The sequence below is a fragment of the Molothrus aeneus genome, chromosome Z, assembly GCF_037042795.1.
Source record: "Molothrus aeneus isolate 106 chromosome Z, BPBGC_Maene_1.0, whole genome shotgun sequence".
Classification (NCBI taxonomy): domain Eukaryota; kingdom Metazoa; phylum Chordata; class Aves; order Passeriformes; family Icteridae; genus Molothrus; species Molothrus aeneus.
In genome coordinates this window covers 69,323,109-69,339,447 of record NC_089680.1, presented here as the reverse complement: position 1 = coordinate 69,339,447, position 16,339 = coordinate 69,323,109, and the positions used below count along the sequence as shown (strand labels likewise).

General features: G+C 48.8%; 2 protein-coding genes across 4 annotated transcripts in view; one reads left to right on the top strand and one right to left on the bottom strand.

Annotated features, from left to right (window-relative positions):
- Positions 1-16,339, bottom strand: part of ATG10 (autophagy related 10) — a 77,693-nt gene that overhangs the window by 11,003 nt on the left and 50,351 nt on the right. For 2 of the 3 annotated variants that reach the window (XM_066569153.1, XM_066569152.1), the window contains exons 6-8: positions 8,207-8,304; positions 7,834-7,947; positions 6,011-7,460 (exon numbers count right to left, since the gene is read on the bottom strand). In XM_066569153.1, the coding sequence (XP_066425250.1) occupies positions 7,448-7,460; positions 7,834-7,947; positions 8,207-8,304 (225 nt within the window). In that variant the 3' untranslated portion in view covers positions 6,011-7,447. Of the gene's footprint in view, positions 1-6,010; positions 7,461-7,833; positions 7,948-8,206; positions 8,305-16,339 lie in introns of those variants that run through there. The other variant, XR_010785293.1, reaches the window with a different exon arrangement.
- On the top strand, positions 585-2,315 carry RPS23 (ribosomal protein S23). Its single transcript, XM_066569166.1, has 4 exons — positions 585-658; positions 911-1,070; positions 1,804-1,924; positions 2,121-2,315. The coding sequence occupies exons 1-4, from the start codon at positions 655-657 to the stop codon at positions 2,265-2,267; spliced, it is 432 nt and encodes a 143-aa protein (XP_066425263.1). The 5' UTR covers positions 585-654; the 3' UTR covers positions 2,268-2,315.

Here is a 16,339-nt window from a genome sequence, read left to right as displayed (position 1 = left end):
TATTTTTATAACCCTTTTATTACTATTAAACTTTTAAAATTTTCAAAACAAGTGATTGGCATTTTTCACATCACCTCAGCCCTGTGGCCAGGTGAGGATGAAAAGAGCTGGAGCACGCGTGTGCGTGTGCATTAACAGTTGTTACATTGATTAGCACGTGCAGAAGGATTTTAGAAACAGGTGTAAACCCTTTGGAATGAAAAAACACACTTGTGTAACTGTAAATGATCCACAAAACTGTATGTGATCTACAAAAGCGAGCACCTCGGTGTGGGTGACAGGATGAGACAGACACATCCCCACGCAAGCAATGCGGTAATAAATCAATGCTGATTTTCCGTGTCTAGCTTTGGTTCCACAATTTTCTTTCCCAATTTTCTCTGAGGCCTGAAGGAACCCGAGACCCCCGGCGCACGAACCGCCCTCACCGGGACTCGAACCCGCGACCACCAGAGGGAGGGGGTCCTCACTGCACCGCCCGGCGGGACTCGAACCGGGCCTCTCTGCTCTCTGCGAGGCCGCCCCTCGGCGTGCCGGTCGGTATTTGCATCAGGCGCGGCGCGGGCAGCCCGCGCGGGTCCTGCCGGGCGCGGCTATAGGCGGCGGGCGCGGAACCTCCTCCCTCCTTTCTCGCTCGGCAGCCGCGCGGAGAAGATGGGTGAGAACCGTGCCGCGCCGGGGCCGGGGCGGGGAGCGGGGCCGGGAACGGGGCTGCAGGATCCCCAGCGCTGCCCGCGGCACTCCGCTGGCGCTGCCCGCCCCTCCGCAGCCGGCTGTGTGCGCTGCGGGCCGCGCTGCGGGCCGTGAGGCCGCGTCCGCCATTACCCGCTGCGTGCCCGCCATGGGCCTCAGGCCGCCTTCCCCTCATGGCTCCCTCCCCTCCTCACGTCGGCCCCGTCTCGCCCTGCAGGGAAGTGCCGAGGCCTCCGCACCGCTCGGAAGCTGCGCAGCCACCGCCGGGACCAGAAGTGGCACGACAAGCAGTACAAGAAGGCGCACCTGGGCACGGCGCTGAAGGCCAACCCCTTCGGGGGCGCTTCCCACGCCAAAGGCATCGTGCTGGAGAAAGTGTGGGTGATCCTCCCGGCTGGAATGGGCGTCCCAGAACCCCTGGGATGCAGCTCCCGTTAAGGATGAAAAACAGGGATTCGGGGTGGTTTTTTTCCAAAAATTAAGGGGGAAGAAATAAAGATCTTGGGCCAGAATCAGTTGAAAATAAAATAAAAATGGGAGGGTTGGCACAGGTTACGGCAGAATGAAAAACGTGTGGGGTTTTGTCAGAAATTAGGAAAAAACAGGATTTGTGGCAAGAGTAAAACAAAATAATTTTCTTTTAAAACAGAGATTTTTTTTTTTTATAGTTGATAATTGGGATTTTTTGGCACCAGTGGAAGGGAAATAGTGCTCGTGTGTCATAGATCCTACCTACTTCTTGGGGTTTTTTTCCTCCTCAGTAATTTGTAAATTTCATTGGGATGCTGCCACAGCTCTGTTTTTGAGGCAGTGTTTTTGTGATTTCAGTTCTGGGATTTCTCTTTCTGCGTTTTTTTTAGAATTTTACCGAATTGATCTGGAGATAATTTCAGTTTCTGTTTGCCTTAGGAAGTGGTATTTTATGGATTCAGGCCTAAATCTAGTTTAAACTATATTGATTATTAATTCAGTACTTCTAAACTAGCTTACAGGTGTTGAGGTACTGATACAAATTCCACTGAACACAAGGTGAAAAGGTTAATTTTGTGTTAATTAATGCCCCTCCTGGTCCCCTACACTGATCTCTTTGCTGGCTGGTTTCCTTTGCAGGGGGGTCGAGGCCAAGCAGCCCAACTCTGCCATCAGGAAATGTGTCAGGGTCCAGCTCATTAAGAACGGCAAAAAAATCACAGCTTTTGTCCCCAACGATGGCTGCCTGAACTTCATCGAGGTAATTGCCCAGCCCCCTAAAAAGGGTGAAAATCAGATTTACTGCCTCAGCACTGATGAAATCTGGTGACGGGGCTGGGTTTGGTGGGCTTTGGTCGGCACCCTGAGCGTTCCCAGGCTGTGCTGGGGCAGGTGCAGCTCCCTCGGGGGGGTGTTTGGGGCTGGCTCTGGTGCTCACTGTCCCTGTCCTGTGCCAGGAGAACGACGAGGTGCTGGTGGCTGGCTTCGGGCGCAAGGGCCACGCCGTGGGGGACATCCCTGGCGTGCGCTTCAAGGTGGTCAAGGTGGCCAACGTGTCCCTGCTGGCCCTCTACAAGGGCAAGAAGGAGAGACCCAGGTCGTAAACCCTCACCGGCCTGACAGGAGCACCAATAAAATCTTGGGTTTTAAAAGCGTTCTCTGCTTCTTACTCAGGGGTTGATGCAGGAGATGGGGAGGTCACAAAAATCTAAAAAAAAATTTAATTTCTCCCTAGGTCTGGCCAAGGAAAAAGCCCAAATCCTAATGTTCCTTTGGGAGCACTAATCAGGAATCAAAATATCCCCTCATGGCATCACAAACTGCAGGAAATTTAATGCATAATTGTGAAAAAGAGCCTTTCTCACATGAAGCCCTGCTGGAGTGCTGGGAATAGTGGTGTTCGTGGCAACACTTCCAGCCTCAGGTGTGAGCAGAGGCACAGAACTCGCTGGGTTTGGACCCTGAAGGAATTATTGGACCCAACCCAGAGAGTTTCACTTCTGTTAAGTTTAAATTAACTGTGCTTATTTTGGGGCGAGTCTGCCCAATTTGAAAACACTGTTGTAGTACAGCAGCACTGTGCACTGACTTGGGTGTCTAAATTTTTACCTGTTTAGCCAGATAAAAATGCATAGTTCAGGGGTTTCTTAATACAGTAAAACGTCATAATATTTGGCTGAAGTCGGGGTGAACACTTCCCTTGTTACAACTGCATGGTGAGGGAAAGGCTCTAATTCAAATAATTCCCTTATTTATATAGGAATTCATGTGAGAATTCAGCAATTTATAAAGAAAGAGAGAAGGAATCTTAAGAATACGTTCAGAATCCCTCCCGAGGTTTGGGTAGCCCAGCTCCTGGGGGAGGCAGAAGGGACAGGGACTGTCCCCATGGCGGCTCTAGATTTCCAAATTCCACAGGGGGAACATTTAGCGGGGGCTGTCGTGAGGCCGTGTCGCCACCAGGTGTCGCGACAGGAGCGGGGAGGGGACAGCTGAAACGGAAATGCTCGAGACGAGAACTTGTGTGGGCTGCGACAAAGGAAACGGGGAAATTGGAGCGAACCGGGGCTGCGGAAAGGCACGAGAGCAGCCCCGTGCTGGATCCAGGCTGGGCTGAGCAGGGGAAGCAGCCCTGGGGGTGCTGAGGGGCAGGGCTGGGACCCCAAAGCCTGTGCTGGGCCCGGAGCCCAGAGCCCCGTGCTGGGCCCGGAGCCCAGAGCCCAGAGCCCCGTGCTGGGCCCGGAGCCCAGAGCCCAGAGCCCCGTGCTGGGCCAAGCCCAGAGCCCAGAGCCCCGTGCTGGGCCAAGCCCAGAGCCCAGAGCCCCGTGCTGGGCCCGGAGCCCAGAGCCCCGTGCTGGGCCCGGAGCCCAGAGCCCAGAGCCCCGTGCTGGGCCCGGAGCCCAGAGCCCCGTGCTGGGCCCGGAGCCCAGAGCCCAGAGCCCCGTGCTGGGCCCGGAGCCCAGAGCCCCGTGCTGGGCCCAGCCCAGCGTGGGCAGCAGGGCAGGGGGGATTCTGCCCCTCTGCCCCTCAGTCAGAGCCCACCTGCAGAGCTGCCCCAGCCCTGGGCCAGCCCAGCAAGGAGCTGGAGCTGCTGCAGCCAGGCCAGAGGAGGCTCCAGCACGGGCAGAGGGATGGAGCAGCTCTGCCGGCAGCAAAGGCTGGCACAGCTGCCATTGCTCACCTGGGCAGGAGAAGCTTTGGCCTGAGCTCAGGGTGGCCTGGCAGGGCCTGAAGGGGCTGCAGCAAAGATGGACACAGACAATTGCCAAGGGCTGCAGGGACAGCAGCCAGGCAATGGCTGCCAGTGCCAGAGGGCAGGGCTGGCTGGGATCTTGGCAATGAGGAATTGTTCCCTGGCAGGGTGGGCAGGCCCTGGCACAGGGTGCCCAGAGCAGCTGGGGCTGCCCCTGCATCCCTGGCACTGCCCAAGGCCAGGCTGGGCACTGGGACGCTGGGAGGTGTCCCTGCCATGGTGGCACTGGATGGATTTTAAGTCCCTTTCCAGTCCAGCCATCCTGTGATTCTGATGTTGTGCCAGTGCCTAGGAATAGTTTGTGTTACCTGGACTCTGCAGGAAGAACTCAGAGAAAGATGAGCTCAGCAAAACGTCACGAAATCACTACTAGAGTGTTTTAGAGCCTAAAAAAATACGTGTTACATAACCCAACATCCTCCCAAACAGAGGAGAATCCACAGCTGGCCACATTTTCCACCTCATCACCAAAACTAATTAATATTTTCACTTATTAAAGCAGCTGGCCAGCCCATCTGACACCAGCAACACCTGACTGAACAATAACGCTGCTACAGGAGATGTTGTTTTGTAACACACTTGAGGAAGGTGTTAAGAGGGTGCACTGTAAATCCATTCTCTGTTCAAACACAGCAGTGAAATCCCCTCTGCCTTAAGGTGAATTTGTCTTCAGGAGGTGACAGCTGCAACAAGCTCTCAAGTGGGGAACTGAAAGCTTTCTCGTGGTGCAGGGTTTTTTAAGATTTTCATGAAATCCAAGAGATAAAAACCTGTGTGACACCTCCCTAATCCTGAGCACTCAATACAGGGTTACTTCTGCAGCTCTCAGCTTCAGGCTTTTTTTTTTTTTTTTTTTTTTTTTTATTCTAGGTGGTAAGAATTTGTTGCTAAAAAATCCACCAAATTCCTTGAAACAAATTCCTTTTAAAAGCCCACATGTTGCTAAAAATAGGTATAAATACCCATACACACGCTGTTCTCTCCAAGAGAGTATTTTTGAGGGAATAATTGTAATTTCACCATTCAGAGGGAAGAGCAATCGTCCTTCCTTTGTGCTGGCACTGAATTTATACGTGTGCAATATAAATACAGATGTCCAAACAGACTCATGAAACCATCATCACAGCAAAGAGGGAGGGGGGAAAAAAGTTATTGAGAAAGTTTCGCTGAAATTCACGGAGTTCCAGCAACAATTGATACTGATTACTTGACTGTATTTAGCTGTAATTAAGTAGCTCCACATTTCCTGCCAGGAAAGGAATGTTCCTGTTAGTGAGCAAAGCCAGGCAACCTCAAATCTCCTGGCAGGGGGTTAAATTCTTACCTGGTCATGCTGACACAAATGAGGGATTATGTATGTGGCTACCAACTGCACTCTCCAGAAAAACACATTTTTTGGCCTAGGTGAACACATAAAATTAATTCCTCTTGATGATTCTGGCAACCCAGGGCAGGTATGAGACTGTTCTCTCTTACAAGAGCTCCCCAGAAGTGAAGAACCTCCCTGGATGTGTCTTCCCAGATTAGCAAAGATGAACAACTGAGCAAATTTACAAATCTAAACTGGAAATTTTCTCCTTGGTAGGATGCAAGAGGTCAGACAATGCATGTAGACAAAACCCAAGCTCAGGTCTAAGGATCTTCAATAGTTTAACTAAATAATGAATCACAACATAAAATAGAATCACAAAACAGTGCCACAATTCACTTGATTAAAAAAAAAATATATAATTTTCATGCATAAAAATTCAGTTAAGATATCCTAAGTCATTAGGGTGCAAGTGTAAACAGGAAATTGGTTGCCCACCTCTCACCCCAGCCATTAAAAAGGAGATATCCAAATGGACTTATTTATCTCCTTGGTCCCAAATATTTATGTTAGCCTGTATTTGTTTCTCTATCTAACCTCCACGTATTTCTAGTAACTGAGCTGAATTTTAGTTTTCCAGGCAAATTTTGGGGAAGCATTGATACTGATGAGACACAGCACTGTCACCTCACTGTTTGAGCCCAGTGTAATGCCCTGGTCCAATAATGCCCTTCTTTCTTTGCAAATGGTGAGTTAGGGTAGAAAGCAATGGGTGTTGAGACATGTTCCATGTAAAATACAAATATTTATTTTCCTTTAGATATAAATTCCACATTTTGAAGGCTGAGTGCTTCTACTGTTCCAGGGTATCACAAGTGAAGACGACAGAGGAGGGGTGAACTTTTAACAGCTCCTAAACCTGCTGTTATCTCTTTTTGTTGGCTCTTCCTCCTGTCTAAGTCTCACTTAAATTTAAAAATGGGCTGTGGATGCAATTATCAAGCATGTGTTACCAAAAGTGTTAAAAAAAAAATCAATGTAGCTGTGGGCCATATTTTGTAAATCTTACATGGGGAAAATGGCTTTTCAGGTTGATATGACACAGAACAAAATAAACTATGTGCTTTCATTATTAATTCCAAATGTCTGGCAAACAAATTCTGCGCCCATGGAATTTGAAGGACTGCACTCTGTATTCCCTGCCCACCAATGGCAAGTAATGGAAGTCATAATTTGAAAAAAGAGAATCTGGAACTGTGAAATCCAGCTCTGACGTGGCACACCCTAGACTCTGCATGCAAGTGACAACTGCTGAATGTACAGGGTGAAATGTGGTGTCCCATTTCCAGTGTGGAAATGCTCCAGTGTCAGCTGCTCACACTCCGTTTGACGCTGCAAACAAAATGGGAGTGGGAGAGAAGCCAGGGTGGGTGGCTGGGGAGCTCCTCATCATCTGGCTCCCCGTGGCAGCACCACCAGGCAATCCCCAAACCCCAACAGCTGTCAGGGGAGGCTGCAGCAGCACTGCAGGGCAGGGAGCAAACCTGTGAACAAGCACAGCTACAAGGAGAAACACTGATTGGGAACAACAGCAGCTCCCGGGGGCACGGGGAGCTTCCCTGGCAGGCAGCGGAGCAGGGCAGAGCCAGATGCTCCCACAGGGCTGCTCCAGGCTCCTGAGCTCCAGAGCTGGACCTGCTCACTCCGTGCAGGCTCCAAGGGCTCTGTGTGTGACAGCCCCGTCCCCTTTGCTCCCTGAGGTGTGATGTGTGGGGGATATTCCCCGGATGAGGATGTTCGGTGTACTGGGGAACACGGGCTGGAGAAGGTGGCTCCCAGTCTCAGCCCATACCCTAGGTGCCACAAGATCACACCACATCCCACAAGCATTTTTCCATTTTGCTTTCTCTGCCCCACAGATGGTGCAGGTTTTCTAGAGGTAAGCTCAGTAGACCCAGCAACTCTGGCTCTGGCTTGTGCATCTGTGTGCAGCCTCAGCAGGAGATGAGTGACTTCAAGGGAGGTCAGGCCTGGGTGGTGCTGGGGAGGTGCTCCCAGAGCTGCAGCCAATTCCCACATCCTCAGTGTGAGCTCTGGCCACAGAAAGAGCCATGAGCAACCATTTGCATTCTGGCATGGCTGAGCAGCCAGGAAGGACCCTTCCACTTCACGCCCTGGGAAGTCTGCAGCAGCTTTATCACAGACTAACCACTCCCAGTCCTTCAGCTCAAGGCCCTGGAGAGGGGACAGCAGACACAGAAAAAGGAGTTAAATCAAAATCCTTGCAGCAGTTATGCCAGACCCCCAACCCTGTGCTGGGGGAACCAATATAAAACACTCCTGCACACCTGAGAGGGACCCCAGGAGCTCAGGGACACTCTGGACTCATGAAGGCTGTCAGCAATGGGCTGAGCACCTCTCTCTCTCTGCACAAATTTTCATTGCAAAGCAAGTGAGGCAACAAGGCAGGCAGCTAAGCAAAACCCTGAAAGGGGAGTCCTAAATTAAGCAAGAGCTTCAAAAGGAGGAGGAAATGGTTCTGCCATTATCCATCTGATCTTTGGAGCTGGAGGGTGGGAGAGGAAAGGATGATTTCCATTTCTCTTACCTTTCAGCCACAGCTGTGCTCTGCTCAGGCGCCAGTTTTGCATAACTCAAAGGCAGATTCAGGCCCACAACTGGGCCTACAGTACTGAGCCACAGTGTGATGTAATTTATGTGTCTAGGGAGAAAAAAAACACAAAAAAGCACCATAACTATATTATCCCAGCTTTTTCTGAATTACAGACTCAACAGTCACAAAACTTCAGATGGGGCTGTTCCTTCACTTTTCCTATCACAACTGTATTTTTAATTTTCAGGCCTGAAGTGACAACACAGGAATCTTACTCTGCTGGCACTAAGGAAGCAGCTTTGTGCATTTCCACCCTGCAGCTGATTGGCTTTACCTGCACTGCAGAAAGCCCAGCATTGCCCCTCACCTGCGGTGCTCCTGTGAGCCTCTCAGCACAGCAGAGATGAATTCATTGGTTCGACAGGGGTGCAGGACAAAGAAAGGCTGCCCGAGGATGGGGTGCTCCTAAGAGGGAACAGAATTTGCTTTGTCATGGAAGGGAAAAACACAAAACTCATCACGTGCATCTGGAAAAGACCAGGCAACGAGCCCCTGATGCAACTTCTCTCACATCAGAATCTCAGCTCATATTGCTCTTCCTATCACAGTCATGACAAATTAAAATATATCGTATGTATTACACATCAATAATATATATTCTCCTCTGCTTAAAGGGAAATAAGATCAGCAACCAGGCTACGCCACTATTTTAGTTAAAACAATAGTTAGTAACTATTAGTTAAATAGTAACTCAAGTTACTGTATCAGCATTAACTGGCTGTGGAGAGGCAAAGCTGCTGTGCAAAACACAGTTTGATCAAATGTAACACAGAAAACCCATTCCCCTCAGGAAAAAAGGTCTGCAACCACCCTGAGCCCTGGTGTCTTCTCAGGCTGGTGCTGGGAAACACACATGGTTCTGGGAAACACACATGGAGAGGCAGCAAGAAGGGAGAAGGAAGTGCCCTCAAGGTGGCTTCAACTTCCACTTGGTGCTGAAAATGCTCTCATGAGGATCAATCCCTTTATGTCTAAGAGAACTTGAAAAAACTCCCAGAAGCTTCAGAATATACCAAAAAAGGGTGTTCAGAAAGCTTTGTTTCACACTGCAAACAGATAACTTGCATAAGAATGCTACCATCTGCTGTTGTCAAAAGTGAATTGATGCAGTTTTTCTTTGAGAAAGAGTAATATTTTGAATTAAAACCCCCTTTTCATATTCTGCTCAAATTAACTTGGGCCTCCAAATAATTCCAGAAAATACATGGACTGTACCAATGGTACACCTTTAAGACAGCAAAAAAAAAGTATATAGTTAATAATACTTACAAAACTATTATGCAAAGTAAAAAAAGAAAATTGTGCAAAAAATTTCAGCAAGCTTCACAAACTCTCAGAAAGAAGAGAGAAGTAACCTGGGTTTAAGTGACTCAGCTCCCTTAAAAAGGCATGAAGACAATTCCCAAAGCTGAATATTCAGCCTAAAGTTATTCACAACCATCCTGACCCCCAGTTTTTGATTTTGCCCTGCACTCCTTGCTACCACAAACCACTAGTGAGTGACACATGGAGGCCAGACTTGACTTTGTAAAACAGTTTATTATCTTTACATTCTACAACTGTCTTCTTTTAGTCCTTCTTCTTCTTACATGACAGCAGAGTGACATTGAAAATATTCCTAAACGCAGGAATTTCATGCTACTCTGGACAGGAATGTGTCACACACTCACAGGAAAATCACAGAAGTACAAGAAATCAAAAGAAATCCTGAGCCAAGAGCCATTAAGGAGCAGCCTTTAAAAAGGGAGAAGGCTGAGGTGGGGATGAGGAGCTTGTGGAGCATCAGGGAAAACACTGTGAGAGCATCAGCTCTGATTCAGTCAAATGCTCCCTTCCCAATCCTGTAGACAATGGCATCATCCTGTGAGGCTCTGATGTGCACTCAAGGTTAAATCACTGACACAGCAGCTCTGAGGAGGCAGCGTGGGGAAGCTGCCAATGAAAATGCAGGGGTTATCAAAGCCCTGGATGATTTCAGAATTGGTAATGGGCTACAGAGCCTCTCAGTGCCAGGCCCCCAGCCTGCCCTGGGAGACGGTGAGGTGCCTGTGGTGGGATGAACCCCAAGTCCTTCTCAAACACTGTCAGAAGGGTGAAAATGAAGGGAAGTTTGTGCTGCATCAGCTTCGTTAGCATTAGCTCACTGCCTGCTGCACTCACCTGGCAGAACGATGACACTCCACATGCACTGAAATATAATCCTGAGCAAAATAGGAGGGCAGCAATTCTACCCTTCATCTAGGCTGGTCCTGTGCCAGCTACACCAAAAATACACAGTCCTACTGGGACTTCATGAAGAAAAAGCCCAAAACAGTACAAACAATATGTAAGAATCATCCATTTCTTGTTTACAATTAATCTTTTTCCAGTCAGTCGGTGTGAGAGTTTCAAGTCAATTCCCACAAGCACTCGCTGGCGTTGCACTGCAAGAACCCATTTGCAGGCTGCCCACAACTCTTCTGGGCAGTAAGACTCTGACACACAGTTTATTTGAAATCAACAGCATTATTTCCTTGGATCTGTCTATGATTTTGGATCTATCCAGCTATGAGGCTGATTTACAGCAGCGCCTGTTCAGCACCACATGCTGGAATCCATCACACATCATCTGCATATCCCTCTGAGTCTGACCCAGCTGGGAGGGGGAAGGAATGCTTTCACAGCCAGGCACCAGCTCTGCTGAATTGGGAAGCTCAGAATGTTGCTTCATTTATTTGCTGTGGAAAGACCTCTCTCCCAGGTGATGCAGGAAAGATGTGTGAGGATGTTCTGTGCCTGCTGCTGTAGCTGCTGCCTCAACCTCTCCCATTAAAAAAAACCTGTGAGGGAGAGATGGATGCAAGACACAAAATGTTCCATGGGATAGACTGAAAATTAACCACAGAGTGCAGGAATGGTTTGGGTTGGGAGGTGTCACAGATATTCTATGAAACATTCTTTTGACAGGATTTTTCTCCTGAGAAGCCTCAGAGGAAAAGAAAAACAATAATTATCTGCTGCTGTGGAATGCAACAGGTGCATCTTTGAGTGGTCCATGTGAGTTGTTTTTAATTAATGGCCAATCACAGGTCCAGCTGTGTTGGGACTCTGGTCAGCCACAAGATTTTATTATCATTCCTTTTCTTTCTTTGCTAGCCTTCTGATGAAACCCCTTTCTTCTATTCTTTTAGTACAGTTTTAGTATATCATTTTCTTTTAATATAATATATATCATAAAACAATAAATCAGCCTTCTGAAACATGGAGCCAAGATTCTCATCTCTTCCCTCATCCTGGGACCCCTGCAAACACCACCACAGGTAGGGGCCTTAAATCCCATCCCATCCAATCCCAGCCATGTCAGGGACACTTTCCACTGTCCCAGTGTGCAGCCTGGCCTTGGGCAGTGCCAGGGATGCAGGGGCAGCCCCAGCTGCTCTGGGAATTCCATCCCAGACCCTGCCCACCCTGCCAGGGAACAATTCCCAATTCCCAAGACCCCAGCCAGCCCTGCCCTCTGGCACTGGGAAGCTGCTCCCCACATCCTGACCCTGGTTTGCTCAGGAATGCCAGCCCAGGCTCTGGCAGCACAGCTCTGTTCACTGCCTGTGCAGGTCCAGGGCTGAGCAGGGAAATGTCACAGCACTGATCTGAGCAGTGGCAAAGACCGGGCAGTTCCCAAGCACAAGTATAATTAAGACTAAACCTCTGTCAGATTGGATTAAGTCATTTTATCACGCAGTCTCCATGTTGGATTTAAACCAAAAATAAACATTACTTCAGATAAGGGGTAATTGTCTGTAGGTTTCTGTACCGTGCTCTGCTGCTCTCCTCCCCAGCCAGCAGGAATTTTGTTGTCAGTACATCTCTTGTAACAGCACCATTTATTTTCCCTGTCATAACTGGAGCTCTTCCAGGGGTAATGGCTTCTATTTTCTCCAGTGCTACATTAAACTGCCTTCAAGCATCCATCACAACATTTATGGTCTCTCCATTGATGATAGTTCGGGGGATTTGTGCCTGAAACTGCCTCTTCCCCAACCTGGTTTGCATGATGTTGCTTTGCAAAAACAAATTCACACAGGGTTGTCAAAAAGTTCATGTAGGATCCTAACAGCAAGCACCACAGCCAGTGCCAATCAATTCCACACATTTTCCCAGCAGTCTCCAGGTCAGAAAAAGAAGGCAGAATTAATAAAACATGCCCCCCATAATCTCTTCCATTTAGGAAAAGGAAACAGTGATGCAATTAATAAAGAGGATAAACTTTTCCCCTTTTTTCCAATTTCTGACCACATTTACTGAAACAAACAGCTGAGTTTAAGTAAAAATTCTTCACTCAAGATTATATAAGTAATTTATGTTCTTGAATTCATAGTCTATCTTCTTTTTTATTCCTTATTTTCAAATACATCAATAGTAACTTACCTGTTAATATAATCCAACTCCACACATTTGGAAAGAGGGCAGGAAGATTTCTCTCTTCAGACTGACCCTGAGTCCCACAGCCAGAACAGCAACTGCACACATGGAACTTCAAACCTGTGCAACTTGGGGTCAAAGGGATTTTCCTCTAATAATGGAATTACTACAATGGAAAATCTATTACCATGGAATCACTATGCTGCAAGCACCACGTTAAGGAACTGTAATGACACAGGGAAGTTTTACAATCCTGACAGAAGGTGTAAATCACAGTCATAAAGCTGTTGGTAGCAGAATAATTGTACAGGGCTTCTCCATCCTACTGACTTAGGGTTATGCTGGATTTTGGGCAGGAATTGTTCCCTGGCAGGGTGGGCAGGCCCTGGCACAGGGTGCCCAGAGCAGCTGGGGCTGCCCCTGCATCCCTGGAAGTTGGTTGGACAGGGCTTGGAGCAGCCTGGGACAGCAGGAGGTGTCCCTGACCATGGGGATGAAGTTTCAGGTCCTTCCCAACCCAAACCAGTCTGGGATTCTGTCACCTGGACAGGTAAAATGTATTTACAGTCACTGACTTCAACTCAACCAGAAGCCGACTCATCCTGCTGGCATAACTGAGGCAAGTTTCCCGAGCTTTGCAACAAAACAAAACACAGAAACCCCACCAAACTCAAGAGCTGGAGGTGGAACAACCTGCCCTGCCTGTGACAGTGCTGAGGAATGACCTGGCAAGTGCCACTGGCACTGCTCTCCTGCCTTTCTCAGAAAATCAAAGCAGATCTGCATTGGCATAGAGCAGGGGGAAGCGTGACGGGACCCTGACAACACAGAGAAGCGCAAAGCAGCCCCCAGAAGCAGATTTCTGTGGTCACCGAGCCTTTGTGGGGGAGGCTGGTTTGATTTACACCCCAGCTCTCTGCAGGCAGCAGTTGCAGGTGCCCCCATGATTTAATGTCCCCGTTCCCGTGTGCTCCCAAAGACCCACAACCAAGTTCAGTGATGATTTTTTATTCACACCTTCACCACTTCCAACACCACGCAGCCAATCTAGCTGGATCCTGTCCTTCTTTCATCAAATACCAAGTCCCAGCTGAAAAGGCAATTAAATGGCTACGTTTTCCTGAGGAAAGCAGAGATGCTTTGGCAGATCCAGCAACACAGAAATACAAGGACACTTAACACAGCCAGAATTTCTCTGAGATGAACCACGCCTACCACTTTGCATCTGCTGCTTCAAATCCATCATGGATCCCAGCAAAGATGCCTTCCAAACCAAACCATTCTGTGACTCTGTAATTCATATTTTATGCCCCAATTCTGCCTGGTTCTGGAGTACTTACAGTTTTGAAGAGGTGGTGATTACCTTTTAAATTTTATAACTTTATTATTTTATTAAATGTTATTATTTTTTGCTTTAATTAATTTAATTAATTTAATTAAATAGCTAACAGAAAATTCCTGAAAGGCAGGAGAGGTAATGCAGGACAAGCAAAACACTAATCAAGAATAGCCAACAGTGCTGGTCCATAATTACATATTTTATATATGTATAATAAGGTTTGAATTATTAATTTCAAGAACAGGAGGGATCAAAGCAGTAGGTGACACTCAGGCATGTTTCTAAAGCTTAACAAGCTTCATTTAAGGCTTTAAAGCTTCTCACAAGCACGTAACTTATGCATTTAGGATTTTTCAAGAAAACTTTATACTTAAAAATTGGCAGGTCTATAGTTACATTGTCAAGAAATGGCATCTCAGCCATTTTCCTAAGAAAATAAACAGATGATTCTTCTTCCATGCTTGCCAAAAGTAGATTAATTCAGTTGTCACCATTTTAGTTATGTAGCATATAGTCTTAATTAATTACTATTTAAAATCTGTTCTTAAGTTATGAGATTCATCTAAGGTGCAAAACGGAACGATCCAACAAGCTGTGGAAGTATGGAAAAGACACTGGAGACAGATTTCCTACCCTGATTAAAAAATTATAAGGGAAAAAAAAAACCAAAAAACCCACAAAAAATTATAAGGGGGAAAAAAACCCAAAAACCCCCAAACCCATGCTGGCATTTGAGAAAAGTGGCCTGAAAGGGTTCATCCCATAATCCCAGAGATTCCAGAGGATGCCCCAGCAGTGTTTCCTGCCTCCCCCAGCAGCACCTGGGACACCACACGCCTGGGCTCCCTCTGTGGTTCACTGCCCCTGCACTCCTCCAGCAGATCTGCACCCCGGGCACTGCAGGACTCACTCCTGCCAGGTAATTTTGCATCCATTTATGGACAAGTGGCCTCATGAATTTGTCTGAATGCTTTTGAACTGCTGACACCATCTGCTGTCACCACTCCAGAGCGCAGGTGCTTAGGTATAAACTGCTTCCTGTTAGCATAGATACCTAACTCCCATTTCAGTGGCACTTAAAATGCTTTTTTTAATTAATAAAGTTTAAAAAAATACGGTTTACAATGCCCTGTGGCCACTCCAGTGGCCTTTCAAATGGATCTGAGTGTGCCACATATGATACTCACTTCTTTCATACTGTGCAGCCAATGCTGTTGTGTAATTTAGGATTTTTCCGTAAGGGGGGAATGTTCAGTAGGCAGATTCATTCCAGAAGTGAACAGCCAGCAGTCAAGTGGAGGGAAGGCAGAACAGAACCCACCTCAGCTCAAGGATAAATGCCAGACCAGGCAGGGAAGGTGCTCTTACCACTTAAACCACAAATCTCTGCTTGGGAAGGTCTCTGGAAGCAGAGCCACTGCTAGATAAATTATCTCTAAATGCAGTGCACAGCACTGAAACAGGTTTTTCCACAGAAGTAGAAAATAATCAAGAGAATCAATACTATTACACTGTAATTTGTTCGATTAATTACAAATCTGCATGGAAAATATTATGGAATCTTCATTTCAGAGTAACTCAAGTAACAATAGTACTGAGACTTGAAAGAATGTCCTGAATTATGCCCAAGAAACTGGCAGGGAATTCCATAGTGCTTTCATCTCTGCATGTAAATTGTTAGAGAATCCTAGAATGGTTTGGGTTGGAAGGAACTCAGAGCCCATCCAGTGCCACCCCTGCCATGGCAGGGACACCTCCCAGCGTCCCAGTGTGCAGCCTGGCCTTGGGCAGTGCCAGGGATGCAGGGGCAGCCCCAGCTGCTCTGGGCACCCTGTGCCAGGGCCTGCCCACCCTGCCAGGGAACAATTCCTCATTGCCAAGATCCCAGCCAGCCCTGCCCTCTGGCACTGGCAGCCATTGCCTGGCTGCTGTCCCTGCAGCCCTTGGCAATTGTCTGTGTCCATCTTTGCTGCAGCCCCTTCAGGCCCTGCCAGGCCACCCTGAGCTCAGGCCAAAGCTTCTCCTGCCCAGGTGAGCAATGGCAGCTGTGCCAGCCTTTGCTGCCGGCAGAGCTGCTCCATCCCTCTGCCCGTGCTGGAGCCTCCTCTGGCCTGGCTGCAGCAGCTCCAGCTCCTTGCTGGGCTGGCCCAGGGCTGGGGCAGCTCTGCAGGTGGGCTCTGACTGAGGGGCAGAGGGGCAGAATCCCCCCTGCCCTGCTGCCCACGCTGGGCTGGGCCCAGCACGGGGCTCTGGGCTCTGGGCCCAGCACGGGGCTCTGGGCTCCGGGCCCAGCACGGGGCTCTGGGCTCTGGGCTCCGGGCCCAGCACGGGGCTCTGGGCTCCGGGCCCAGCACGGGGCTCTGGGCTCCGGGCCCAGCACGGGGCTCTGGGCTCCGGGCCCAGCACGGGGCTCTGGGCTCTGGGCCCAGCACGGGGCTCTGGGCTCTGGGCTCCGGGCCCAGCACGGGGCTCTGGGCTCTGGGCCCAGCACGGGGCTCTGGGCTTTGGGCTCCGGGCCCAGCACAGGGCTCTGGGCTCTGGGCCCAGCACAGGCTTTGGGGTCCCAGCCAAGCACAGGCTTTGGGGTTCCAGGGCTGCTCCCTCTGCTCAGCCCAGCCTGTGCTGGTGCCTGGGACTGCCCTGACCTGGCCCCTGTTGACCCCATGGTGCCACCTCTTGTCCCTGGTCTCCACCTGGACA

Bases quoted from the DNA above. Each gene is read 5' to 3' on its own strand.
- RPS23 (XM_066569166.1), top strand. The intron at 1,071-1,803 runs GTGGGTGATCCT...TTTCCTTTGCAG, and splicing joins GGCATCGTGCTGGAGAAAGT to GGGGGTCGAGGCCAAGCAGC. The intron at 1,925-2,120 runs GTAATTGCCCAG...GTCCTGTGCCAG, and splicing joins GCTGCCTGAACTTCATCGAG to GAGAACGACGAGGTGCTGGT.